We start from the raw sequence: 27,633 nt of genomic DNA, 5'->3' as shown, positions 1-27,633 counted from the left end.
ATAACAAATGATGACAGGAATTATTTTATGAGACTACTATTTTCACTCAGAGGATGTACTTGGGTTGATATTCATAAAACTGTGGAATATTCCACCCCTGTGAAACCGATTTTATGTTCATTCAGACTGGCACTTTTCTTTCGGAATGAGGTGTATACAAAGGTTCAATTCTTTACGTTTCAGCAAATAAACCGAATGCAAGCAGAATATTTGAGTCCATGTATACGTGGCTAATGAGCAACATTTTCATTCGAGATTATAAGAGAAATTCATGACAAAGGATAAATAATACATATATCCCCCTAAGTGAAAATAATAGTCTTGTAGAAGACTTCCTGTCATCATTTGTTATGAAATTAAGACTATACTTTCAGGGATCATTTCTATAGTTATTGACTTGAGAAATGTGTTTCTAAAGTGTATGGTCTCGCTAACCATGATGATGAGATGTGATATTCCTTCCTGAACATGAACCTGACAGAGAATAATGATTCTATCATATGTTCTCTGTCATTGATGATTGTTCTTTGCTTCTTCATGAAGCTTTGATGGAAGGAATATGTTCGGAGTGGTATTATTTGTTGTGAATATAGAACTGTTTGTGAAAAATCAAGTATTCATAAGTTGATCAGCACTGATTAATTGCTTACTGTTTGAGTCTTTCTGTGATGTAGTCTGTTTCTTAAATAGCATATCACACATGTAAAGGAAATGAGTGAGAATGTGATTGGGTTCATCAGTCTGTTTCAGGTTATTGGCTAATTGACTAGTACTACTTGTCTCTGTTTTAAAATTCATTGAAATACTGTTATGTGTCCTTGAAAGGAAATGCATTTATTTAAACGATCTTAACTTCTGAATTCAGATTAGAAAATAACTGTCAACATAAATACATCTGCTTTTTCATCCTACTTACATTCTGTGTTTTCATAATTCAGATTTCATTTGGAAAGATGAAAAACTCCTCATGTAAACGTGTTGTGAGCACTTGTGATACACGCACCGTACGTTGTCTTAGGAGAAACATATGAATCCTCCAGGATGTCCCCTTCTGCGTCATTGCGGACAGCCGAGCTGCCGCAAAAGAATTCATGTGCTTCAGTATAGCAGTACTTGAATCTCATTAAACTGCTTAAGAGTTAGGAAGTGAGTGATAAGAATATCCAATTCATGTTTTTCTTTATCTTTCTGTTGACTTACACATGCATTAAAACGTTTTTGTGATGTTTGTGTTCTTGGACCAAGAAGGAAAAAAAATGGCAAATTTTGTCTACACATATGTTTTAAACAGCTCCTTTCTCCAACATTATCAACCACTCTGAACATATTCCTTCCATCAAAGCTTCATTAAGAAGCAAAGAACAATCATCAATGACAGAGAACATATGATAGAATCATTATTCTCTGTCAGGTTCATGTTCAGGAAGGAATATCACATCTCATCATCATGGTTAGCGAGACCATACACTTTAGAAACACATTTCTCAAGTCAATAACTATAGAAATGATCCCTGAAAGTATAGTCTTAATTTCATAACAAATGATGACAGGAATTATTCTATGAGACTACTATTTTCACTCAGAGGATGTACTTAGGTTGATATTCATAAAACTGTGGAATATTCCACCCCTGTGAAACCGATTTTATGTTCATTCAGACTGGCACTTTTCTTTCGGAATGAGGTGTATACAAAGGTTCAATTCTTTACATTTGAGCAAATAAACCGAAGCAGAATATTTGGGTCCATGTATACGTGGCTAATGAGCAACATTTTCATTCGAGATTATAAGAGAAATTCATGACAAAGGATAAATAATACATACATCCCCCTAAGTGAAAATAATAGTCTCGTAGAAGACTTCCTGTCATCATTTGTTATGAAGTTAAGACTATACTTTCAGGGATCATTTCTATAGTTATTGACTTGAGAAATGTGTTTTTAAAGTGTATGGTCTCGCTAACCATGATGATGAGATGTGATATTCCTTCCTGAACATGAACCTGACAGAGAATAATGATTCTATCATATGTTCTCTGTCATTGATGATTGTTCTTTGCTTCTTAATGAAGCTTTGATGGAAGGAATATGTTCAGAGTGGTATTATTTTTTGTGAAATATCAAGTATTAATAAGTTGATCAGCACTCACTAGTTGCTTACTGTTTTACGTCAGCCTATGAATCCTCCAGGATGTCCCCTCCTGCGTCATTGCGGGCTGCCGCAAAAAGTTCATGTGCTTTAGTGTAGCGGCACTTGAATCTCATTAAACTGTTTAAGAGTTAGGAAGTGAGTGATAAGAATATTCCATTCATGTTTTTCTTCATCTTTCTGTTGATTTACACACGCAATATTAAGACGTTTTTGTGATGTTCGTGTTCTTGGACTGAGAATGTGAAAGAAAGGAAGAAGGAACTAGAGACTTATGGGATGGAGATACATATGCTATATAGTGTTGGAATTGTACTGCAGTGTGTGTTCAGGTTAGAATGAAGTTATAAAAGAGTGTCAGGCTCTCTGACTTTGAGGACGCTCCACTGTGCTATGACGACAAACAGATCAGACACGAGGCATAGTTGATCCTGCGTACATGTGTTGATTATGCAAAAAAGTTAACAATTAATTAAATAAATAAGTTACCACCATAAAGACATTATTTTAACAGCCATTTAAAAAAACATGTATTAGACCAACTGCATTAAGGAAACAACAATAGAACAAAACAGCAACATTTGTCTACACATATGTTTTGAACAGCCCCTTTCGCCAACATTATGAACCACTCTGAACATATTCCTTCCATCAAAGCTTCATTAAGAAGCAAAGAACAATCATCAATGACGGAGAAAATATGATAGAATCATTATTCTCTGTCAGGTTCATGTTCAGGAAGGAATATCACATCTCATCATCATGGATAGCGAGACCATACACTTTAGAAACACATTTCTCAAGTCAATAACTATAGAAATGATCCCTGAAAGTATAGTCTTAATTTCATAACAAATGATGACAGGAATTATTCTATGAGACTACTATTTTCACTCAGAGGATGTACTTGGGTTGATATTCATCAAGTTTTGATCCAATGTATTTACTGTAAGAAAAACAACATGTATGCATATGTCCCTAATGAATACAAATAACTTATAGTGTTTTGAGGTGAAAGATGAGTCCTGAGTAAAACCAAAGCACTGGGAACCAAATATAAATATTATTAGCAGGCCAGATCATTTAAATATTGGACACAAATGTTGCCATTTGTTGCATGTTTTATAATGTTGAAAGTTCAGTGTACTTTATTACACCAATGAATGAGGTGTATACAAAGGTTCAATTCTTTACATTTGAGCAAATAAACCGAATGCAAGAAGAATATTTGGGTCCATGTATACGTGGCTAATGAGCAACATTTTCATTCGAGATTATAAGAGAAATTCATGACAAAAGATAAATAATACATACATCCCCCTAAGTGAAAATAATAGTCTTGTAGAAGACTTCCTGTCATCATTTGTTATGAAGTTAAGACTATACTTTCAGGGATCATTTCTATAGTTATTGACTTGAGAAATGTGTTTCTAAAGTGTATGGTCTCGCTAACCATGATGATGAGATGTGATATTCCTTCCTGAACATGAACCTGACAGAGAATAATGATTCTATCATATATTCTCTGTCATTGATGATTGTTCTTTGCTTCTTCATGAAGCTTTGATGGAAGGAATATGTTCAGAGTGGTTCATCATGTTGGAGGAAAGAGCTGTTTGAGACATATGTGTAGACAACTGTTTTTCTAAGCGTTGTTCTACTGTTGATCCCTTCATGTAGTTTTGGAAGCTTCCTTTGTCAAAATCTATCAATTTGAACTCAAGAGAATCCTCATGTTCTTTAGCTTGGCTGGATGATCTTTTTTTTTAATAATGCTTTAACGAAAGAGTATATTTAGAGTGGTGGATCATTCTGAAAAGCAAACGGTTTCACGTGTGAACATATGTAAAGATAATTATTGCAGGTGTTGTTTCCTAACTGTGTTCTATTCTAGTGTTGGTGGCTTGTAGTAATTTCCATAAAAACTATGAAGGAATCATTTGGCCAATGAGTATTGTTAGGTTATACAGCCACTGATATTTTCTCCTTTGTATTAAACTGGACATTCACTGGGTAAATGAAGTTTATTTCAAGTCAATTTTCAGTCTCAGATGTATTTAGTCTCCCACCTGCACAAAGGTAATGATCAGTATGTGCAAATTATTTTTATGGATGTTGTTGTGTGTATACTACATATGCACCTGTGTCTTTTTTGAGCACATATGATTAATGAGAAACATTTTAATTGGAAATTATTAGAGAAATTCATGACAAAATGCCTTGAGTGAAAATAGTAGTCTCATAGAATAATTCCTGTCATCATTTGTTATGAAATTAAGACTATACTTTCAGGGATCATTTCTATAGTTATTGACTTGAGAAATGTGTTTCTAAAGTGTATGGTCTCGCTAACCATGATGATGAGATGTGATATTCCTTCCTGAACATGAACCTGACAGAGAATAATGATTCTATCATATGTTCTCTGTCATTGATGATTGTTCTTTGCTTCTTAATGAAGCTTTGATGGAAGGAATATGTTCAGAGTGGTTGGTAATGTTGGAGAAAGGAGCTGTTTAAAATATATGTGTAAACAAATTTTGCTGTTTTTTTTTCCTTCTCAGTCCAAGAACACAAACGTCACAAAAACGTCTTAATATTGCACGTGTAAGTCAACAGAAAGATAAAGAAAAACATGAATTGGATATTCTTATCACTCACTTCCTAACTCTTAAGCAGTTTAATGAGATTCAAGTCCCGCTACACTGAAGCACATGAATTCTTTTGCGGCAGCTCGGCTGCCTGCAGTGACGCAGGAGGGGACATCCTGGAGGATTCATATGTTTCTCCTAAGACAACGTACGGTGCGTGTATCACAAGTCCTCATGTCCTCACGTTTACATAAGGAGTTTTTCATCTTTCCGAATAAAATCTGAATTATGAAAACACAATGTAAGTAGGATGAAAAAGCAGATGTATTTATGTTGACAGTTATTTTCTAATCTGAATTCAGAAGTTAAGATCGTTTAAATAAATGCATTTCCTTTCAAGGACACATAACAGTATTTCAATGAATTTTAAAACAGAGACAAGTAGTACTAGTCAATTAGCCAATAACCTGAAACAGACTGATGAACCCAATCACATTCTCACTCATTTCCTTTACGTGTGTGACATGCTATTTAAGAAACAGGCTGACAGTAAGCAATTAGTGAGTGCTGATCAACTTATTAATACTTGATTTATCACAAACAGTTCTATATTCACAACAAATAATACCACTCTGGACATATTCCTTCCATCAAAGCTTCATGAAGAAGCAAAGAACAATCATCAATGACAGAGAACATATGATAGAATCATTATTCTCTGTCAGGTTCATGTTCAGGAAGGAATGTCACATCTCATCATCATGGTTAGCGAGACCATACACTTTAGAAACACATTTCTCAAGTCAATAACTATAGAAATGATCCCTGAAAGTATAGTCTTAATTTCATAACAAATGATGACAGGAATTATTCTATGAGACTATTATTTTCACTCGGGGGATGTATGTATTATTTATTTTTTGTCATGAATTTCTCTAATAATTTCCAATTAAAATGTTTCTCATTAATCATATGTGCTCAAACAAAGACACAGATGCATATGTAGTATACACACAACAACGTCCATAAAAATAATTTGCACATACTGATCATTACCTTTGTGCAGGTGGGAGACTAAATACATCTGAGACTGAAAATTGACTTGAAATAAACTTCATTTACCCAGTGAATGTCCAGTTTAATACAAAGGAGAAAATATCAGTGGCTGTATAACCTAACAATACTCATTGGCCAAATGATTCCTTCATAGTTTTTATGGAAATTACTACAAGCCACCAACACTAGAATAGAATACAGCCAGAGAACAGCAATAATTATCTTTACATATGTTCACCTGTGAAAAAGTTTGCTTTTCACAATTATCCACCACTCTAAACATATTCCTTCATCAAAGCTTCATTTAAAAAAAGCCAGCAACACTAAAGAACATGAGCATTCATTTTTTTGGCAGCTTCTTTAATTGCACTTAATAGATTCTGAAAAAGGAAATTTCTAAAACTATATTAAGTCATCAACAGTCAAACAAGAGTTAAAAGGAAACAGTTGTTTACACATATGTTTCAAACAGCTCTTTGCTCCAGCATTATGAACCACTCTGAACATATTCCTTCCATCAAAGCTTCATTAAGAAGCAAAGAACAATCATCAATGACAGAGAACATATGATAGAATCATTATTCTCTGTCAGGTTCATGTTCAGGAAGGAATATCACATCTCATCATCATGGTTAGCGAGACCATACACTTTAGAAACACATTTCTCAAGTCAATAACTATAGAAATGATCCCTGAAAGTATAGTCTTAATTTCATAATAAATGATGACAGGAAGTCTTCTACGAGACTATTATTTTCACTCAGGGGGTATACTTGTTACTTAAGCATTGTGGGAATCAGCAATAACCATGTTTACATGAGGAGTTTTTCCTCTTTCCGAATGGAATCTTCTTCCTAATGACTTTTCCGAAAACAATGGTATACATGGAATGGAATATTCCAATCTCTGGTGTACATGCGCTGCTATAAGAAGGTGGCGGTAATGCACACAGAAAGCTGATTGCCAACCGCCAATAAACAACAGAAGAAGAAGAAGAACACACACACACACACACACACCCTGACAACTTTCCATTTGTGTGGATACATTATACCTTAATCGGTTTGGGGAAAGGAATATTCCACCTCTGGTACTTTTCTTTCGGAACGACTGAACGAGGTATATGCAAAGGTTAAATTCTTTACGTTTGAGCAAATAATCCAAATGCAAGCAGAATATTTGGGTCCATATATATGTGGCTGGTGTCTCTAATAATCTTGAAATAAATTGATTTTCCACTGAATTTCCACTTTAACACAAAAACTCTAACCATGTTAGAAACCAAGAAACACAATATTCAACAAATTTGAAACAAAATGACACTTTGCAAAACAAAGTATCAGATTTAGAACCAAACAGTACTTCATGATTAAATTAAAACATTTCTATGGCAACTTAGAAATTTCTATGGCAACTACCAAGCACCAACATATTATTCTATAATATTAATAATAATAAAAAAATAATTTCACTCAGAGGATGTACTTTTTCTCACTTCTACCCAAGTTCATGGGTGGTAAATAAACTAAAAGTATTTTACATGAATTAAATATTCTACACCAGTTTTTACTTTTCCACTGCTTTAATTCTGCTTTCACTTTTTGCAGCCATGTTGTGTTGAATGTCTTGCTTTGTTTCCTGCAGTTGAAGATGAAGAGATGCTAATACAGGGTTCTTATTGAGGTTTTGGAGTTTTTTTTTTGCGGCCAAGTAACTAAGTACTGTATGAAATTGACCTTGTGATATTTGTATGAACCCTGTAGTAGTAACAGTCACATTCATTCACGTATTCTACTATCTTTTCCTTGTCTTCTGTCTCTGATCTTTCTCTATCCTTTGTTTCCTTTCATTTGCTTATCGTCCTCTCATAAGCCGTCTCTTCTTCCACAGTGAGAAAGAGAAGGCTTGAAGGAGGACCCATCCTCCCCAAGTGTCGGACAAATGTGTAGAAACCACTCACCCATCCTCCTTCACTCTCCCTTTTTGCCTTCCATCCACCACCTTTTTAAAAAAAACACACACACACCTCTTCCCCTGTGACCTCCATCTGACCTCAAACGGTCCGACAGCCTCTCCAGACAACCTTGAATGTAATCTCTGGTTATGCAAGTGCAATTCAGGGTTCAAAGAAGACTCTTTTTGGATGTTTAAAAAGGTAGATAATAATGGATGGTGTGGTGACCAGAAGTCCACCCAGCATTGGATGCATGCAAAAAGAGATGCATCCTTATTGAGTGTTTGTGCTGGGATGCAAACTAGCCGTACAGTGCTGCCATCTAGAGTCTCTACACCGCAACTGTAATGCCTTAACTCCTTGGACTGTGACTGATTGATGGTGGCTTCACGTTTGCAACAGTTATGTTTGGCAATCTTTGTTTCTACTGTGTTGAATTCATTTGAATTATTCTTATTAATATTATTGTTTTACTGTAAATGACTAGTTCTGGTGTTATTACTACTTCCATTGTCAAATTAGCTAAAACAAAACAAAACAAAACTCCTGGGCTGCACGGCGGACGAGTGGTTAGCACGCAGACGTCACAGCTAGGAGACCAGGGTTCAATTCCACCCTTGGCCATCTCTGTGTGGAGTTTGCATGTTCTCCCCGTGCATGCGTGGGTTTTCTCCGGGTACTCCGGTTTCCTCCCACATTCCAAAAACATGCTAGGTTAATTGGCGACTCCAAATTGTCCATAGGTATGAATGTGAGTGTGAATGGTTGTTTGTCTATATGTGCCCTGTGATTGGCTGGCGACCAGCCCAAAGACAGCTGGGATAGGCTCCAGCACCCCCCGCGGTGGAAAATTAATGAATGAATGAAAACAAAACTCCTTTCAGACTACAAGATATTTAATTTATTTGGCTTGCAGATCATTTTATATTGGTCTTTGGCAAGTGTATTCATGATTTATGAGATATATTTTACATATATAGTCTCCAGTATATGGATGGATTACTCAGTATTACACTAACTTGCTTTGTCATCTATAGCACAAAGTTAAGATCTGGATGTTTTGGTCCGATATCTTAGCCTACATTAGTGGTTTTAGCATCTTTAATGTACAAAATGTAGCAAACTGCCTCCCTGCATTCTTTGTTTTTTCTGTATATAACCCTGGCTGGAAAAAGACACCCCTGGGCCAGGACATTAAAAATAATTAGATTTTACACGGTCAAGTCACCCAGTCAAGCTTCCTGCAAACTGAGACTTCCTTTTAACAATATTTATCTCTTATGCGCAGCACAGACTTCCACTATGCTTCCATTCTAGTGTTTTTTGTATTTAAAAATAAGGTGGGCCTGCACAGTGGATGAGTGGTTAGCGCCCAGGCTTCGCAGCTAGGAGAAGCTCGGGCATCTTCTGTGTGGAGTTTGAATATTCTCACGGTGCATGCGTGGGTTTTCTCCGGGTACTCCGGTTTCCTCCCACATTCCAAAAACATGCTAGGTTAATTGACGACTCCAAATTGTCCATAGGTATGAATGTGAGTGTGAATGGTTGTTTGTCTATATGTGCCCTGTGATTGGCTGGCGACCAGTCCAGGGTGTACTGCGCCTCTCGCCCGAAGACAGCTGGGATAGGCTCCAGCACCCCCTCGACCCTTGTGAGGATAAGTGATAGAAAATGAATGAATGAATGAAAAATAAGATGGCTGACTTCCAAACATCAAATTGCTGCCCAGGTAGATAGAGTACATGTTACTGAGCTAAGTGTTTCATAGATGAAGTTCAAACAAGCTTTTGAAGCAGTCCTACATGCGCTTTTTATGGGACACTTTGGACATTTTGAGTGTGTGATTGCACTGATACCCGTTTGATCCTCAAGTGCTCTTTTTTTTGTTCTACCAAACATTGGCTTTGATTACTTAGTAGACACCACCAGCACTAACTGCAGTGCTAAGCATCTGGCAGTGTCTTTATTAGAGTGAAGAGGGAAAAGCAGCTGTAATTCCTCATAGAAATAATTTACCAATGTCAATTATTCAACAAATTAAAGCAAATAGTTTTTATTACCTTTAAAGAAAAACATGGTGTATGTTGAACAAATGTTAATTGTGGATGTAAACATTTGTTTTTTAACACACTTGCAGCCTTTCTGTTTCCACCTATTCTTTTCATCTCCATCCTATTTATATCATAGGTCTTGATTATGAGGTTTGGTGGATAGTTCACATTTTTGGTTTGGTTGGTTTTTGAAATAAATGAGCCTTGAAACTTAAATATTCACCATGTTTTTTTTATTGGATCAGCTCTGCAAAATCTGACATAGAATGCATTTAAAAATGTAAAACAATGACACCGTGTGGTTAAATCAAAGAGTTGCATGTTGTAAACCGACCACAGCGACACCTGCATCCCATGATGCAACCCAAATGCCGACTCAACTCACAGTGCAGAATATAACACAACTAAAACATGGATTATGGGGGTATCAAAATAAACACACGTGCAAAATAAGAACCCGCAAGGTATGCTGGGTAACTTCATGTTGGGAAGTTCTCAGCATCCCTTCCAGGTACTGATCATGCGGGGATACACTGCTAGAGAGCAACTATATTAATTATGGTTGAAGTTATTGTTATTATGCATTAATACTACTACTACTAATAATAGATTATATTAATAGTAGCCTATTTTTATGATGATTTCTTCTGTAGATGTACATGGAAGTGTTATCTCTTATCTTTCTTATAGGTTATATATTAAAAATAATATTAATGCCATTATTTGGAAATAAAAACATTTTTTTCCCTATATTTTTTAGACCGAAGGAACTGTTTACATAACATTTTGCTTCAGATTTTATGTTACTTTCACATCCGCCAACAGCACAGAGAAAAAATATAATACAAAAAAAAAGAACATTTCTGGTATGAACAAGATATTAAATTTTTATTGATTTATCAGGCAGAAACATACATAATAATCCCTTATTGCTCATGAAGGTCTATGTTTCCTCGAGGGCTCGTTCTCACACCCATTCAACAATAAATAAAACCTCAGTTAAACACTTTTATTTGAATGATGTCACTTCAGTGTATGCGGTGGTCATTTCTAGCCATCGATTTGACATGAAACAAAATCACAATTGTCAATACTGCTTCTGAAAAAGTCTTTAGCGATTCTCTTCCTGGTGAATGATGGCAACAATAATATGCTATTGTGTTATAAATTGGACTTTTTAAAGCTCTTGGCTGTTGTCAAAACCTGCACAACACAGTCTTTGTTTTTTTTTTTCTTAAATAACAACTGCAACAATAAAGAACCCCTTGCAAATGAAACATCCTAAATGCTTTATTCTTATGAGTATCATTATTCAAGGTTATATCGATATGAGAAAACACACAAACTGAGGAGTTATTGCCTTAATATTTTTGCATAACAAAGAAGAGGATTAAAAAGGAGAGGGGGAGGTTTTACATAGTCACACAACTTGTCAAGACAAATGGCATGCAAAGACTTAAGAAGTTCCGACACATTGAACATTTTCTACACAAACACTTTGAAGGCGGGGGGGAGAAAGACGACACACGTTTCACAGAGAATGTGTTAACACTGTGCAAAAAAGGTGAGAGACACAACAGCAGCTTTAGGAGCACACAGACGTATTGAAATCTTTTGTTTTTTTTTTTAAATATGGCTTATCAAGTCATCACATTTTCTATTTTGGGAGACAGACACACAGTATAATAAATGTATACAGTATATTTTGGATTTGATTGTTGTTTGGCCTGGCTTGAGGCTCGTTCTAGATTCTTTATGTACATTTAAAGTGAACAGCAAAGTGAAGGAGGACGTTACGTTGTTGCTTCAAGCTCTTTAAGGGAGTTTAAAAGTAGTCACAGAAAAAGTAAAGACCATAAATGTTTGCGTCTGTGGCCCTCTGCGCGTCACACCCGACCAATGGCGCCGTGTGGCCTAGCCTGACTGCTGCAATTCACACCGTTGCTTCTTAAAACGTGAGATAAACCAATTTGGACTCATTTACAATGCTAATCTGGCGCCAGTTTGGGATTGAAGCCAACCTGTGAACTACAATAGCTAGCATGCTAGCTGCTAGACTACTTTTTTAGCATGTCCTGCAGCGGACCTGGCAGGTATTTCATCACTGTGTCCATGATGCTCTCCTCCTCCTCTTCGTCACCACATCCGGTTGGCACCGCCTTCTTAGGTCGGGTCAAGCTGCCCGCCGCGGGCTCCTCTGCCGCGGCTGCTGCTTCTGCCTCGGCCTCCTCGCGCTTTTTCAAGCCATACTGGTGATAAAACCACAGAGATAGATGTGAGTATTGAAGTGTTGAATTTATTCTAAAATTCATTTTAATTTCATTTTAGATGTTCCACTGCCATCTTTTTTAAGTAACAAATGCCTTAACATTGTTCTCACAATTTTCATTATTGGACTTTCATCATTAGTGTACTTCAAACGGCAGCATTAGCACTGATGCTAGTGCTAACACAACATGACGTGTCCACCAATATTGTAGACTGCTACAGACTACTACTCATTTTATCCACCCCATATCGGTAATAATTTAAGAATGCATAGTAATGAAGCATAGAATGTACAGCATGATAATTTGTGTTGGGATATCAATGGGAACCGGTATTAACATTACATCGTTCATTTTTTTTAATGTTTGATGCCTGGTTCAACGGTAACAAATATCTGCGAAGAAGAAGCAGGCGCGCACCAACGAAGAAGAAGCAGCTGAAAAGTTTGGTGTGAACAGCATAAAATGAGCAGTGCAGCATTTGCAACACAATAATATCACCATGGAAAGGGGGATCAACGAAATTAAAAACATATGGATTCATGGTGTGGAATTAAGAGGAACGACGGCACACCACGTAACACGAACACCGTGTATTCCTTCATATAGCATGCATCCTTTAACAACGGAAGTCTTCTCCCTGACGCCCAAGACTCCAAGCCACACGAGGGTGCTGTTGAGTAACCAACAGGACACCATCGTCTTTGGTGCCCTACGTGGACTTCCTCTCCAAGCAGTCAGAATCAGGAAATTCCAACAATAAATGATGACCGACTCATGCCAATATAAGTGGAGGTTCAAGGTGGCCGCTGATGAGGACGTTAGATGTAAGTAAAGAAGGGGCGCTTCGGTACTTCAGGTAAGTTATTATGCACAGCTAAACCCTTTCAACACACACAACATGTTTCCGGCCTTCAAAATAAGTCGGCTACATCCTGTTTACAAAGTAAGAGTGTCATAAAAATAGCGAATATTGAGGCAGCAAACAATGTATACTAATGCTAAGGGCTAACATTAGCCCACGTACTTTACATAGATAAATCTATTTGTTTGATTGTGCCCACATAAACAACAGCATTGGCTTCAAATGTACTCCTGCCGAAAGAAACTTCATCACATTTACAGTATATTCAAGCTGAATGTTTTGACATTTATATACTGGTTGAAAATAGCCCTGTTATAAATTCATAGTTAAGTTGATTTTAAGTGTATTACTCTTTTAGAGGGTATCAATGTATTAAACGTAAACGCTGTAGTCTTAATTACATGTGTATTTTTTTGTCAGAGTTGATTCTGCATTTTGTTGCCCTGTACAAGTGACATGAGCAATAACAATAAAGTTGAATCTAATCTAATCTAATCTAATTCTAATGACACAAATGCTAGCAAGTCAAGCTAAATATTAGACAGGAGAAGAAAGCATGAAACAATAAATTGATTGGGCCCACAGTAGCACCTCAAACAGAAAACGATTCAAACATTCTCTAATAACGGCAGCTGGAAAACAGATTAACAACTGATGGTAAATATCTGCATGGGACGCACACAATTATTTTTGTTGTGTGTTAATTATCATTTCAGTGGCTGCATTTCCACACGGCTATTTGCTCGTCCTATGCTGATATATTACGCTACAGTCTCAGAATGTTGGAAAGAGCACTAAAGCAAAGGAAGCAATTAAAAATAGCTCTACAATAAACATTTTCCAAGGCAGGGTCTGTTGTTAAAAAAAAAAAAAAAGCTGGCAGGTGATATATGACGTCTTCAGAAGCAGTGCTCACATCAAAAGTGAGGACGCGATCCAGAAATCATCAAAACGTTTAAAAGAGGAGATCTGCATTTCAGTGTGCCAAGTAATCAAAGTGACAAAACATCCATTATACTGAAGTATGTTCTTTTACTTTCAATATTGACGCATTTATGATGGTTATACCTTATCCCTGATGCCTTGTCTCATCGATTCCCTCTCAGCCTCCATCTTGGCATATTTGGCCTTCCTTTCCTCCTCCTGCTGCCTCAGCGCTTCCTGCCTCTCCTCCTCTTTCTTTGCTGCATCTGGGTCCTCCTCCTTCTCCTCCCCACCCAGCATTTTGCCCACATCAGGAGGCCCTCCTGTAGGAGACAAACACAGGTTAAGATGAGAGGGAAGTATAGGGAAGTAGTGTAAGCGGAGTATGATTCCTTATATACTCGAGTATGGAAGACATGAAATATACAGTCCTATAGTCAGCTTTACATCTGTATTAAAAAATATAGTTGACATTATACGAATAAAACTCGTGCTTGTGTGTGTTGCTATAAAAGTGTGTGAGTGAGGAGTGGACAGGAAGTGGCATCATGGGTTCAGAGTTGAGTTTCACCTTGGCATGGGTTATGGCTGAAACAGTAGCCTGAGTTTTTGGGAGGGATTTTTAATTGGGATTATTGTGCCTTTTGTGAGATAATTTAAACCAGCAATAAGTCTGGCACTTGTGGGCCTCAGCGAACATTACAATAACATTAGTGACACCTAGTGACCAGTGTAGAGTACTACATATTATCAACATTGAATACATATTTTAAATGCCTTAAATTTGTATATTACCTAATTTAGCCATTTTTATACTTGAAAATAATTAACTTCGGCTAAAAAAATTGCTTAATTATGTATATGTATATGTTTCCGCCCCTAAACACAATACAGCATAACATAGAAACTCTGTGATATCATGCAAATATGCCGCCTAAGGCATATAATCAATGCTTGATTCTCAGCATTCATCCAATAAAGCTTGTGAACTGATCGTTATAGCCGTTTCCTGTGAAATAGAAGTGAAGAAGAATGACATAAAAAATTAAAACATGTGGACTGTCATGCCTTTTATGTGCGTCATATTTCTAGACAATGGTAGAAGCAACCAGCATGATGTGAACAGTAACGACTCTAGTTGAGTGGGCAAACCGACCATCATGTTCTCTGTAGTGAGAACATCACAGGAACGGGATGGACACTTGATGAGGAGATGGGAAAGATGCATAAGCCATGGATGTGATATGATTGTTTTAAGAAGACTGGATGAGATAAAAGGTTAGTATATTCAGTGGAAAATGGAAATCATAATGAGAGGGAGGGAATGTGTCAGAAACATTTTCCGAGTTGTTCCAGTTGGTGGGATTATCCGGCAGGTTGTAGTTTTCCAATAAAAATGGAGAGCGTGACTAGAAGGAAGTGACAAATGAAAGAAGATGAGGGGGGAGTGAAATGCAGGAGACAGCAAAGAAGGATGGCCGGGGGGGGGTTGCGACGGGAAGTCTTCAGGGGCAGACCAGGGGCATCTGAGGAGAGGACGAAAGGAAGCGAGCGAGAAAGAAAGGCAGAGTAATCCTTGAGAAGAGGCTCGCCTTTGGTATTGTTGATATTTTCACTCATCAGCATAATAAAAAACAAGTGCGGCACATTGCGGAGATGGAAGACAAAAGACAAGACGGCAAGACAGGCAGAGACAAGACAGAAAAGGAATTGAAAAAGTTTAAATTTGAATGGGTGTTTGTGCTTCCCTCTGATAAACTATGATGTTAAATGTGTTTACCCAATCCAATGACATTGCGACATAAGCCTTGTGCTTTGAAAAGTCTCATGTCCACAATGGCCGCTCTAGGGCACACCCTATAATCTGATTGCTAGCCAACACAATCAAGGAAGGAACCCATTCTGGAGTATTATTAGACTCCTTCCACAAGAATGAGGTCGTGGATTGAAAATAAATGATACCATGACATTTCCTCAAAGCATTTTCAGTGGAATCCAATGTCATGGTGGGTCAAAGATCATTTTCCGTGATATAGCATACAATGTTAATAAATTTTCATATTTTCCTAATTACAAAACAGAAAAACCTGTTTATGAATTCCTAAATACTGTTTTCAACATTAGAGAACCGTAGACATGAAATAACAACCACATAATCACCTTTGCACTCCCATTATTTTTTGTTGACACATTTCTCAACTCTTATGCCACAGAGACTCAAGACGGCCGCTAGCTAGCAAACTAGTGAGTTAGCAAGCTAACCTCAAAATTATTTATTCTAACAAGCATTTACAGTTGTTTTATGCAGGTAAACAATAATTGCAAAACTATAAAAATTTTATATTAACATTTTTGAGCGTAAAGTGCTAATCATGTCGTAGACGGGTGGTGCCGCTGACTTATAGTTCCTGTGTCCATGTTGTGGTAAGCTTATAGAATGCTAACAACAACGTATTGTCATGAAAAATACATTAAGATCACGCATGGTACGCTAACCGGAAAATGTACACAAACCAAGGCAAAATGATGCTAACCTCAAAATTATTTTTTTTTAAATTTAAGTAGCCAAGAACTTACCACTTCCACACAGAATGGGAGTAGAATTTTTTTTTTTTCACTCTATCATGTTGGCTGGCTTCATACAGTGTTATAATGTAATGGAAGGTAATGTCTCAATGTTTTGTGTCATTACTGCTGCCTCGTGACCAGAATACTACGTATCACTATTTCAATATGTTATGAATAATACAAGACCATACTCTCCCACGAAAACAGTGTGTGTGATAATGAAATGGTGATATTGCGAGAAGGACGAATGTACTGATTTTGACAAATTGTTTCCAAATCCAAACAAATCAGAAGTTGACCATTCTGCAGTAACAGATCTTGGACCTCATAGGTTTTACAGTACTTGGGATACTTGTACCTCATTACATGCAAGGCTGCTTTGACCACAAACCCACGCCTGGCGCCCAGCCATGAATAATTGATTAAACAATCTTTCACCAGAATTGATGTATTGATTGACAGCTCTGAGAGCCAGACTGAAGAGCTGATTGAATTTTTTTCAGTGATTTCCCATGGGAAATTATTGCCTATGAGAAAATGAATAAATCTGAATGTTTCCGCAGTCCAATCAGATTGTACCGCTGTCATCTTTATGCTACTTTTAGATTCTAGGGGGGAATACTAGAGATTGGTACAATATGGTGTGATGCATTAAGTATTCTCCTCAATTCATATTTTAATTGTTTTGGTGTTATGAACACTTTCAGACCACTTTTTGGAACCATGAGAAAGGAGGATTACATACATCAGGATCATTTTTTACTGACTCGATATTCTTGATGCCATTGTTAAATCTTAAAATGTAATCTTAAGTAAGAAGAAATCGCTATCAGCTATGCTTTCATTAGTTCTACAAGGGGAAATAAAATAAAATAATTGAATACAATTAAATTAAAATAAATAAACACAATGAAAGTGGCTGTGGCTAGCGCGGAGGCCACACAGCTAGACCCAAGTTCAATTCCAACCTCGGGCATCTCTGTGTGGAGTTTTGACGTTCTCCCTGTTCATGCGTGGGTTTTCTCCGGGTACTCCGGTTTCCTCCCACATTCCAAAAACATGCTAGGTTAATTGGCCACTCCAAATTGTCCATAGGTATGAACAATGCGCTGTGATTGGCTGGCGAACAGTCCATGGTGTACCCCGCCTCTCACCTAAATTCAGATGGGATAGGCTCCAGCATACCCACACAACCCTAATTAGGATAAGCAGTATAGAAAATGTATGGATGGAATAAATTCTAAACACAATTACAATTAAAGTTGCTACTGAAGCTTGTAAAAGACAATAGTTCCATCTCACTAATGAGCTGCTTGGACTTTGGCCATAAAAAGACAGTAGATAAATTAGAAAAAAGAGAAATCCAACAAAGCAAAGTGTTGTAGTCTCAGCAGCACAGAAGAAACTGACATTGCAGCCGCATGCACCCAACCATGACATAGACAAGGTTGTGTGTGTATACGGCATATATAGTATGTATATGTGCGGAGGGTGTTAAAGGGAATAAAAACCTCAAACGCATTTACAATAATATATGGATATAGATCATTTATACGGATATAAATAATTACTTAGCTTTCGGCATGTATTAATCAGTAATGTGCATTTGAACAACTCCTTGTCGTGTTGTAATGCATGTGAATGTTCCAGTATGTGTGTGTGGGGTGCATGTTATGGATTTACAATACACAGTGAAGGCAACAGCATTGAAGATAGTGGCTTCTCTCTTCCGTTATAGCCTAAACCAGTTCTGCACAACTTTAATGATGTTGCGTCCTGCAGCTATCCACATTATATCAACTAACCGTGCAGTGAATCATCAAGCCTCGCAAAAACAAAGCCAAAACATGTTTTAAGATGAGAATGAAAAAAAAAACATAGATGCACCACACAAAATAAGCCTGGATATCTTTGCACGTATAGGAATATACGAGCTGAGGGATTCTGTAAACGAAGCAGTGACTCACAGCCTAGCCTCATTGTCAAATAATACTCTCACTACACTTCCCTTCCCTGAAAGCTTATTAGCACATTCAAATTGTCTTTGCTGGGATGTAAAAGACCGAAAAAAAAAGAAGAAGCAGATCCTGGGAGACAAAAGCCTGAGTTATATTGAGCCATGCGCTAAGCTCTTGTGTGCCATTTGCAAGAGATACAGCAACATCCTGTCAAGGCAGGCTATTAAAGCTCTCATGCGTCACACTGGTGGCGCTGAGAGACGATTGACTGAAGTGCTTCCATGCTGAATTAGCAACAGAAAGTTGTCCGTGCAACATTCGATATATAAAAGTGCAGTACAGTGTTTTTTACGAATTAAAACGCAAGTCAACACAAATATACATTTCATAGAGCAATCCTCGAAGAATAAAAACATTTTTAGATGATTTGATTTTCTGAGAAAAAAGTGCAATGCTATATATTCAAGGTGACTCAAAAGTGAAATCAAATGAATTTCAAGTGGTCTCTTTGCCAAGTTTCACAGATTTAATCCTTCTATTGTAAAAGTCTTTGTTAAATCCCAAGACTCGTAAAGAGATTGGATGGAAGACTAACCCTTGCTAACACTCCCAGTGCATGAACTTTGAACAGTTTCAGATTAAAGCAACTCATCTGCTATCCTTCCAGGTTCCCTGGCAAATCTCTTTCTAAGTCCAAAGAGTGATGAGAAAGTCAAAAGTGAAAGGGAAAATGTATATGGCTACCCAATGGTATCTGGATTTTGAATTAAACATACATTTAGTGATGGGTGTTTCCCACAGGATTGCAATCGTTTGCGGCAATGGTGGGTTGCCGGTGGATCTTGTTGCCACATTGTGTGTTACTTAAGTCGAAAATAACATGCATAACAAGCATTTAAAATTGTTTTATGCAGGTAAACAATCATTGCAAAACTATAAAAATGTTATATTAACATTTTTGAGTGTTAAGTGGTGGGTGCTGCTGATGTATAGTTCCTGTGTCCATGTTGTGGTAAGCTAATAGAATGCTAACAACAACGTATTATCATAAAAAATATATTAAGATCACGCATGATATGCTAACCGGAAAATGTACACAAACCGAGGCAAAATTATGGCATACATTTTTTATGTTAACTGAAAAACACTAAAATCATCACACCGCAACTTAACGGTCAAAAGGTAGCTAAGAAATATACAAGACAACTACCAATACAAGTTTAAAATAACAGCTACCCATAATGCATTACTCCCTGCAGAGCAGTTCATTGGCCAATGGCTGCCGTGGATGCCAGGCCACCAGAGGGAGCTTTTATATGTACGTCTGTGTGTGTGTGTGCTTAATGCTTAACGTAATATGATTAATGTCTGAGGCAGTAAGTGCTACACCCACACACACACACACACACACACACACACACACACACACACTGGAAGGGGCTCAAGGTCAATGTGATGAATTTAATAACATACAAAGAGAAGATAGGGAGGCGTGTGTGTGTCAGTGGTATCCCTCTAGGTCAACCAAGCAATGAAAACTTGATTTCCAATCATATGTGAGTGCCACCTCGTGACTGTGTGCACTTCGAGGTGATGGAAGAACATCTCAAGGTGTGTTCTGTTTTCATTTGACCCCAAGTAACTCTGTTTTGTTTCACTTCAAATGCACCAAACCTGATAAAAGTCCATGTAAGTATAGTTGTTGTAAGACGAGGGGTTGATAATAGATGTATTGAGAAGGATGCGGTTAAAAAACAAAAAAAATACATTAAAAAAACAGTTGTACTGACGTACTGTATTAACAACACGACAAAGGTTGCGCCATATTGTCTTGAGAGCTGGAAAATGCATGCATGCAGTGGTCATGTTGTCCACCTACACCAGTTATATGCATTGTTCTATCTTTGAATAGAAATATTGGGAAAGGTTTCACTTGGAATTATTTATAATTATTGCATGATTTCCAATGATAAAAGTTGTTTTAAAACCAACCTTTAACCATGAATGACAATTTATTTAGACTCAGGAACAGACGACTCATATTAACAACAAACCATTGATAGTTTTGCTCCAAAAAGATGAAAAAAAAATCAAAATATTCAATTTATAAGCAATCATCCCTCTTTTCTGCTGATGTAGTTGAGCCTGCTCGATGGTGGCCCATTCCCTCAAACGAATGTCTTCCTCATTTGACAGCCCCCAAATCTGTCACACTAATTCAAGACCGGTTCGAAAAGTGATGAGTCAGCAGCGGAACACTCAGGAAGGGCAGAAATTCAAGCACTTCTATATTTCAAGGTGATCCTAATGTATGTGACAATGGTGTTGATTGTAGGGGATGTCTTACAGCCCTGACATATTCTTGCTTTTCTTCTTCTGATCCTCAGATATGCTCATAATGTTGTTCTTCAATATGTAAATTGCATTCATTGTCATTGTTAAATCAACAAATATGCAAACTGAACAGGAATGCATAGACTGAAGTTTTGCTCACCATGTTACAATCTACTACTTTGGATTCAAACATTTCTGTGGTAATTTTATATTAGTAAAGTCTGGTGATGCAGTGCCCCATTAATCCAGTAGATGACACTGTGCTGAAAAAAAAATTGTGAATTTTTTTTTACATTTACTGCCAACTCTCCCTGTCCTTCCTCTGTGGTGTGATACAGAGTCAAATTTCCTAAAAATAAACAAATAACTAAATAAATAATTTTTTACTGGGCTTAGACTTGGAGCATAAAAGATTATGCAGTACAAATTCTGCCTAGCAACAAGTTCACCACAGGAGCAGCTTTTTTTTTTTACTGTTTTTTTACACTTGTGTGACATCACACATTACATTATACTGTTCATTTGGCCTTTAACATTCATCATTAATGTGAAGTGTTTTATGATTTAATATGAATAATAGTAATAAGGTTTTAAATGGATTGTAAAGGATTATTTAGATTTACATTATATTCAATTCCAAGTGCAAAAGTGGGGAAAATGGGGAAAAAACAAGACTGCTTTGAGCACCAAACCACAAAGAACCATGAAACATAATTGATTGGAGAATATTTAATGATAATTGATGTACCGATTGAAAACATTTGAGTCGAGTTGAAATCTTAACTGAATTGATTTACTAGCTAATTATTTTTGCTTCATTATGTGCTTCTCCCACCCTTTTAGTGACCTTTTGTGAGCCAGTGCTGTCTCAACAAATTCACAGATGATTTTGTTGTTGAATGAGGTCGGTGTATCCTGGTCATAAAGCATGACTTATAGAACTAAGTTGAATCAGATGCAATAAAATTGATTTAAAAAAGCAGAGTCCAAAAATCTGTGCAATAATAATTTTGACTGAAAGTGTCAGAGATGTATTCATCTAGCGATATGTTTATTATTGTGTTTGTAGCTATAGCACTGGTGCAGAACTGCAGTGTATACAGGCTTTAGAGTCCAGCCCACTACTGAGCAGCATCCGATGCATTGCAGTTGATTTAAGAATTCATACGACGCAGCTACTGTATGAGGTACGGGCAGGATGAGGCAGCAGTGGCATCCTCAGAATCCCAATGAGCGGTAGAGGAGCTTTTGGCCGTTATCTCCCCATCCTCACTGTAACCCGACGACACTGCTGTAACCTGTACAACGATAGCTCAATGCGGCTCGCTGCTACGTGCACAGCAGCTGAATTACACCCGCCGCCGGTGTCACTCTCAAAGCTGCAGTTGTCATAGAGGGTGAATGCCATGAATGAGCAGAGGACTAATTAGGGGGGAAATTATAATAAACGTATAAGATGCTGGAATGTCTATCCATGCGTCCACTGATTAACCTCATTGGTGTCGCAGGAGTGCTGGAGCCTATCCCAGCTGATTTTGGGCAAGAGGTGGTTATACTCAATTACGGCGTGAGAGGGGGTGTGTCTGTTGGAACTTAGACAATTTGTGAGGTCAAAGGTCACTGACGGGGGCCCCTGCTGGTTCACCATCTTGTTGTAGTTCATCCCAAAGGGTCACCGCTTGTAGTTGTTGTAATATGGAAAACGGCAAGCATGGGATTGTGTTCATAGGTGTATAGTTTCCCAATTCCCTTGCCTTATATGATAGATGGAATTAAATATTGACGTAATCTTAAAAAGTGACATTTTGTATCAAATTATGAATATTGGGTTTGATGTGATGTCATTCTGTTTGAATGTAGTTTGTTCAGTATTTTTGGTGCAGCATGGATAAAAAGCGTCCCGTGTCCCAGTAGGGCTTGCACGCTGGTACTGCATGTGTGCCTGCTTGTGCTGAACATCCGCTTTCCACCCTCAACACTGCAGTGCTGTTAAATCAAGCCCTCGCCTGGCAGCCGACTCACCTCCCAGTGCAGCTTTCATTACAAAATTCATGATGAAGCAGTTCTGTGTTCTCTTCCTTCAGCGGTCACGTTATCGGGTACGGATGGACCTGCAGCCAAGAGAACAAAACAACCTTTTAGCTAAGAGTTAAGAAAAGTACTTCCACTCCGCGCTCGAGAGTTTAGCGGGACAAAAGAGACAAAAATGAAGAGTGAATGACCTCTATAGGGCGTCCTGAAAATAACCACCGACACTTCTTGTTTAACTGTTCTTTTTATTACAATTCATTGATTCATTGATCGTATTTTAATGTATGGATCACTTTGCTGCAAACAAGTAACAGTTGCAAAACAGTAGAGATGTCGTTAACCCTCCATTGCACCGTGCTCTGACTTTTTTCAAGACCGGCGCCCTCGATTTACAACCACAATCCATCTTGTGTGGATTTATGCTGACGCTACTACCTATGAAAATAAAGTGCCGGGACAAAAAAAAAATGGAAGCGCACAAATAGGGTCAAGGTGAGCCATGCTTTCTGCCAGGAAAAAGTCATAATGATAACAATTATTGCAACCTCGGGACGTGAAAAGTTGAATACATAGCATGCATTGTAATTCTGTTTGTGCTTATTTAAAAACAATACCTTATTTTGAAGTTCATGTTATCCTTCAATAACAGAATCTGGGGCTCAAAGGGTGCATGATTCAATCTTTTGAAGGATTCTACTAATAATGTTTTATCTTACAGCTTTGTTTATGCTGGTACTGCTGCGCAAAACTTGCAGCACTCCACATTATTGCGATGCAGTTGTCTCAATCTGCAGCAAATCATTTCCTGCTTTACCTCCTCTTCATCCGCAGCATCGTCAATTTCTCCCCACATGAACCCTTTTAAACTCAGCACCAGTCACATGAATGACACACTTGCTATTTTACGTCTATTCCAATGCAGTCATGTCCCCATCCTGTCCCGAGCGGTGCACCAACAGTGGTTTGTTCCGTTACCTTGATTTGGATCTTCGTCCCAGTCTTTTCTCAGCCAAATTTAGGAGGAAAAAAAACCCCTCTGCAGGGCTAACGCCAGCCTCCTGCTTCGTTTGTAAGCCGATGCACACAAAATACAAGTTGATGCCTCTAAAAAAAGGATGGATCGAGCCTCTCACTTTGCAGACATGCCGGTTGTGACGGAGTCAAGCTGCAGCGGAGGAGGCGGAGGAGGAGGAGGAGGAGAGTGAGCTCCTGCAGGACCAGATGAGAGCATGCAGAGGGAGAGGAGGGGGAGGGGAAGGGAGGCCAGGGGAGGGGGAGTTCTAGCGCCATTTGAACAGCCTGTTTCATTGCCACAGTGTCAGAGGAGAGGCGCTATCCATCCATCCATCCATCCATTTTCTACCGCTTAAGGCACATCATAGATAGTATAATATATAGTAATAACAAACTACAAAACTACACACTGTTGTGTTATGGAACATTTTGTAGTTGCTAAAAAGGTGCTGTCGCCAAGCGAGAACGACAATGAAAGCAATAAAGTCAGGACTAGAATGTATTTTTACATCCCTTCAGATGTGAAACAAAGCCCCCCTGGAGGCTGTCAGCAGTATGGAGATGGGGAAGTTGAACCAAAAGATGACTTCAGGAGAGAGAAGCATTAACACACATTCACATTACACCTTAAATTAAACATATTTCTAGCTATTCGTATCAGCCCGCACACACAATGTCAACAGCCCTCTGTCCATTCATTGTCTGTCCATTCGCGTAGGCCCCCCCCCCACACAATGTAAACACTTGTTTCTCCATTCACATATGCACAAATGGATTAAAAAAACCTGTATTTCCAATCAAATAAGCCAACAATTTAGACATACATCAGTCCATTCACATAGTCGTACAATGTGAGCAGCTGAATGTCTGTTCACGTTCATAAAATGTAAAAATACGTATGACCTTCCAATCACATACACCCATAATGTAAACATCGATCTGTCCAGTAGCGGCACAGCGGTCTAGTGGTTACTGCGTGGTTTGACACAACGAGGTTGTCAACCCACTATATATGATAGTATAACATGGTGTCATCTAACAAACATAAAACTAATCACACAGCAACTTAACACTCAAAAGGTATACACCAGAAATATATAAACATGTGCCAATATGGGTTTAAAATGAAAATGCTAGGGTGGCACAGCGGTCGAGTGGTTAGCGCGCAGACCTCACAGCTAGGAGACCAGGGTTCAATTCCACCCTCGGCCATCTCTGTGTGGAGTTTGCATGTTCTCCCCGTGCATGTGTGGGTTTTCTCCGGGTACTCCGGTTTCCTCCCACATTCCAAAAACATGCTAGGTTAATTGGTGACTCCAAATTGTCCATAGGTATGAATGTGAGTGTGAATGGTTGTTTGTCTATATGTATCTGCCCTGTGATTGGCTGGCGACCAGTCCAGGGTGTACCCCGCCTCATGGCCGAAGACAGCTGGGATAGGCTCCAGCACCCCCGCGACCCTTGTGAGGAAAAGCAGTAGAAAATGAATGAATGAATCTGTCCAGTAATATGTGAAAACATTATTATTTATTTCCTTTCCTGATATAATTATCATTCTTCTTTTGGAGGCTTTGGGAACTCCCAATATTTTGTGTTTAGGAAAAGCAATGATAAGGAGTTGAACATTTTTTTATTAAAAACTATAGTAGATTTTAATGGGAGCCAAAGCAGATGCTCGGAATGGAGAAACTGGCATCGCCAGACTCTTTTGCATACCCGGCAGACTGACTACTGTAAATATTCTGAATGCATCACTGGCCCTCTGGAGAAAACCCCTGTCAGTCCACAATTTGTCAGTCTGGTCTCAAACAACTAAAACAAACAAGTTTAAAAGGTGCCACATACTGTAGACCAGCTAACCAATTCTGGTCTAAGTCAGCATTCGTTCATTCACACTGCCTCTTGTTTAGTTGGAACATTTTCATTCTTTGATAGGGCTCTTCATATCCCAGCAACATAAAACTTCTTCAGTTTCATGAAAGTATTCAATGTTTGTCCGAGTCTTAAAGACAATGTAGTTTATTAACTTTTCTTCGTAATCACACAGTAATTATACTTTCATTTAATTGTCGCAATGCAAAATTCAGAACATGCCCAATGGGATACAGTCGTTCCTTGCAATATTGTGCTTGGATTATCGCTCCCTCACTATATTGCTGTTTTGTGGTACACTGTAGTATGTAGTATTCTGGTCATGAGGGGGCAGTAATACAGTAAACCTCGGATATATCGGACTCGGATATATCGGAAATTCGCTCACAACGGACAGATAAAAAAGAACCAATTTTTCTGTAATGCATTTCCAATAAAAATTCATTGCATATATCAGATTTTTTATAACGGATTTCGCCTATTTCGGACAAAATCTCCAGTCCCGTTCCAATGCATTTCCATTAAATTTCCCTCGCATATATCGGATGGCCGCATCGTGGCGCTCCGATTCGCCGAATCGTGACAGGCCGCTATACGACGTCATTTGCAGCGTTTGCAGCGTTGCCTGCGCGTCCAGGTACATTGGAAACATAGTCAAGGAAGTGCCTTTTTATAACGGATAAAATCCGATTTACGCATATACCGGATATAAATCCGATATATGCGTAAAACGGACATTTTCCGGTATACGCATATAGCGGATTTCGCTTATATCGGACAAAACCAGTGGGAACAATTGAATCCGATATATCCGAGGTGTACTGTAACATAAAACATTAAGACATTGCCGTACATTACCTTAACACTGCATGAAGTCAGGCATGTCATGTCTGACATGATAGAATGAAAAAAAGTTTTCACTCCTCACATCCAGTGTGGAAGTGGTGAGTTTTTGGCTTTTTTATGTTTAGAAGAATTGATTTTTGAGGCTAACCGATTAGCTAGCAGCCATCTTGATGCCCTTCAGCGTAACAGCCGCCACACACGGGAGGCGACAAACAACTGCGATTGGCGAAACTCATCGCCAATGCGTAGCAGAGCCTGCATATGGGAGGCGACAAGCGATTGTGATCAGCTCCACCTGTCTCCTATGTTTTGATGTGAGATTCTGGATATCAAAATAGGATCTTGCTAGTATTGAAAATAAACTTACATAAATGTCCATATTAATGAATATAAACTTCCAAGATATGTTTAGTTCCTAAGCAGTGTTACGGTAACATAATGAAAGGTATTGTGTCAGTGTTCATTACATCATTACATGTATTTCAATATGTTTTGACTAATAATAGACCATATCGTCTTCCACGAAACGGCGATAATCGGGAGCGATAATCAAACTGCGATATTGCGAGGTATGACTGTACAACTGTGTGTCTGCCCCCCTGCAAATACTTAAAGCATCCTTGCTTTTTCCCTGATGGCTGCATGGGCAGACTCAATAGAAATGGACAGGCGGCGAGCACACAGGACCAAGGGGAGCTCCAACTGCTGCATCTCACATCAATTAATCAAGACGCAGGAGACTGTGTCCAGTCAACCCACTGTGGCACCAACACATCCATCACTTTGTTTATAGCCTGGAAACGCTCCGAGACAACTGCAGCATGCAGTGCGTTCTCTTTCTCGCTCTTTCTCTCTCTCTTTCGCAGGCACACACATATATATGTCACGTGCACACAATTTACAATCTTTCAGTTTGAGGTCAAAATATAAATCTACTGTAATGTTTTTGGATGGAGCATTACAATTTTTCTATTTTCGACCTCGGTCCAATGCACTTATTATACTCTACAGGCACATTCTAAAAAAAGCATACACTCCTTCAAAAGCATCGGTTTTCAAATCCGGTTTGGGGATTTTATTAATTGGGATGAATTATTTAACACTGAATTCTCAGCAAGGAGTTTGCTTCAATGTCAACATGTCAAAAACATGCA

The 27,633-nt window shown here is 38.2% G+C and overlaps 2 protein-coding genes and 8 non-coding genes across 11 annotated transcripts in view; 5 read left to right on the top strand and 5 right to left on the bottom strand.

Annotated features, from left to right (window-relative positions):
* Positions 1-11,079, top strand: part of tmod1 (tropomodulin 1) — a 34,218-nt gene extending 23,139 nt beyond the window's left edge. For both annotated transcript variants that reach the window (XM_058065552.1, XM_058065551.1), the window contains one exon: positions 7,686-11,079. In XM_058065552.1, the coding sequence (XP_057921535.1) occupies positions 7,686-7,744 (59 nt within the window). In that variant the 3' untranslated portion in view covers positions 7,745-11,079. The remainder of the gene's footprint in view (positions 1-7,685) is intronic.
* Positions 359-573, top strand: LOC131101658 (small nucleolar RNA U3). The gene has a single exon (XR_009119260.1). It is a non-coding gene; the product is annotated as a small nucleolar RNA U3 (small nucleolar RNA).
* LOC131101634 (small nucleolar RNA U3) lies at positions 1,313-1,527 on the bottom strand. The gene has a single exon (XR_009119252.1). It is a non-coding gene; the product is annotated as a small nucleolar RNA U3 (small nucleolar RNA).
* On the top strand, positions 1,887-2,101 carry LOC131101663 (small nucleolar RNA U3). The gene has a single exon (XR_009119261.1). It is a non-coding gene; the product is annotated as a small nucleolar RNA U3 (small nucleolar RNA).
* Positions 2,776-2,990, bottom strand: LOC131101692 (small nucleolar RNA U3). The gene has a single exon (XR_009119273.1). It is a non-coding gene; the product is annotated as a small nucleolar RNA U3 (small nucleolar RNA).
* LOC131101614 (small nucleolar RNA U3) lies at positions 3,525-3,739 on the top strand. Its single transcript, XR_009119248.1, has one exon. It is a non-coding gene; the product is annotated as a small nucleolar RNA U3 (small nucleolar RNA).
* LOC131101630 (small nucleolar RNA U3) lies at positions 4,425-4,639 on the top strand. The gene has a single exon (XR_009119251.1). It is a non-coding gene; the product is annotated as a small nucleolar RNA U3 (small nucleolar RNA).
* Positions 5,366-5,580, bottom strand: LOC131101688 (small nucleolar RNA U3). The gene has a single exon (XR_009119269.1). It is a non-coding gene; the product is annotated as a small nucleolar RNA U3 (small nucleolar RNA).
* LOC131101625 (small nucleolar RNA U3) lies at positions 6,289-6,503 on the bottom strand. The gene has a single exon (XR_009119250.1). It is a non-coding gene; the product is annotated as a small nucleolar RNA U3 (small nucleolar RNA).
* Positions 10,017-23,932, bottom strand: cplx2a (complexin 2a). Its single transcript, XM_058065553.1, has 4 exons — positions 23,723-23,932; positions 22,739-22,827; positions 14,001-14,179; positions 10,017-12,049 (listed from the first exon to the last, which is right to left on the bottom strand). Exons 2-4 carry the CDS (start codon positions 22,767-22,769, stop codon positions 11,858-11,860), a joined length of 402 nt encoding a protein of 133 aa, XP_057921536.1. The 5' UTR covers positions 22,770-22,827; positions 23,723-23,932; the 3' UTR covers positions 10,017-11,857.
* Between the last annotated feature and the right edge of the window lie 3,701 nt (positions 23,933-27,633).

Source organism: Doryrhamphus excisus, chromosome 1 (assembly GCF_030265055.1).
Source record: "Doryrhamphus excisus isolate RoL2022-K1 chromosome 1, RoL_Dexc_1.0, whole genome shotgun sequence".
NCBI classification, from domain to species: domain Eukaryota; kingdom Metazoa; phylum Chordata; class Actinopteri; order Syngnathiformes; family Syngnathidae; genus Doryrhamphus; species Doryrhamphus excisus.
Note: the sequence above shows the minus strand (reverse complement) of the source record. Positions and strands in the feature narration are given on the sequence as shown.

Coding starts and splice junctions, on each gene's coding strand:
- cplx2a (XM_058065553.1), bottom strand. CDS start 22,769: ATGAATTTTGTAATGAAAGCTGCACTGGGAG. Junction 14,180..22,738: donor AATGAAAGCTGCACTGGGAG/GTGAGTCGGCTG, acceptor TGTCTCCTACAG/GAGGGCCTCCTGATGTGGGC. Junction 12,050..14,000: donor GACAAGGCATCAGGGATAAG/GTATAACCATCA, acceptor TTTTATCACCAG/TATGGCTTGAAAAAGCGCGA.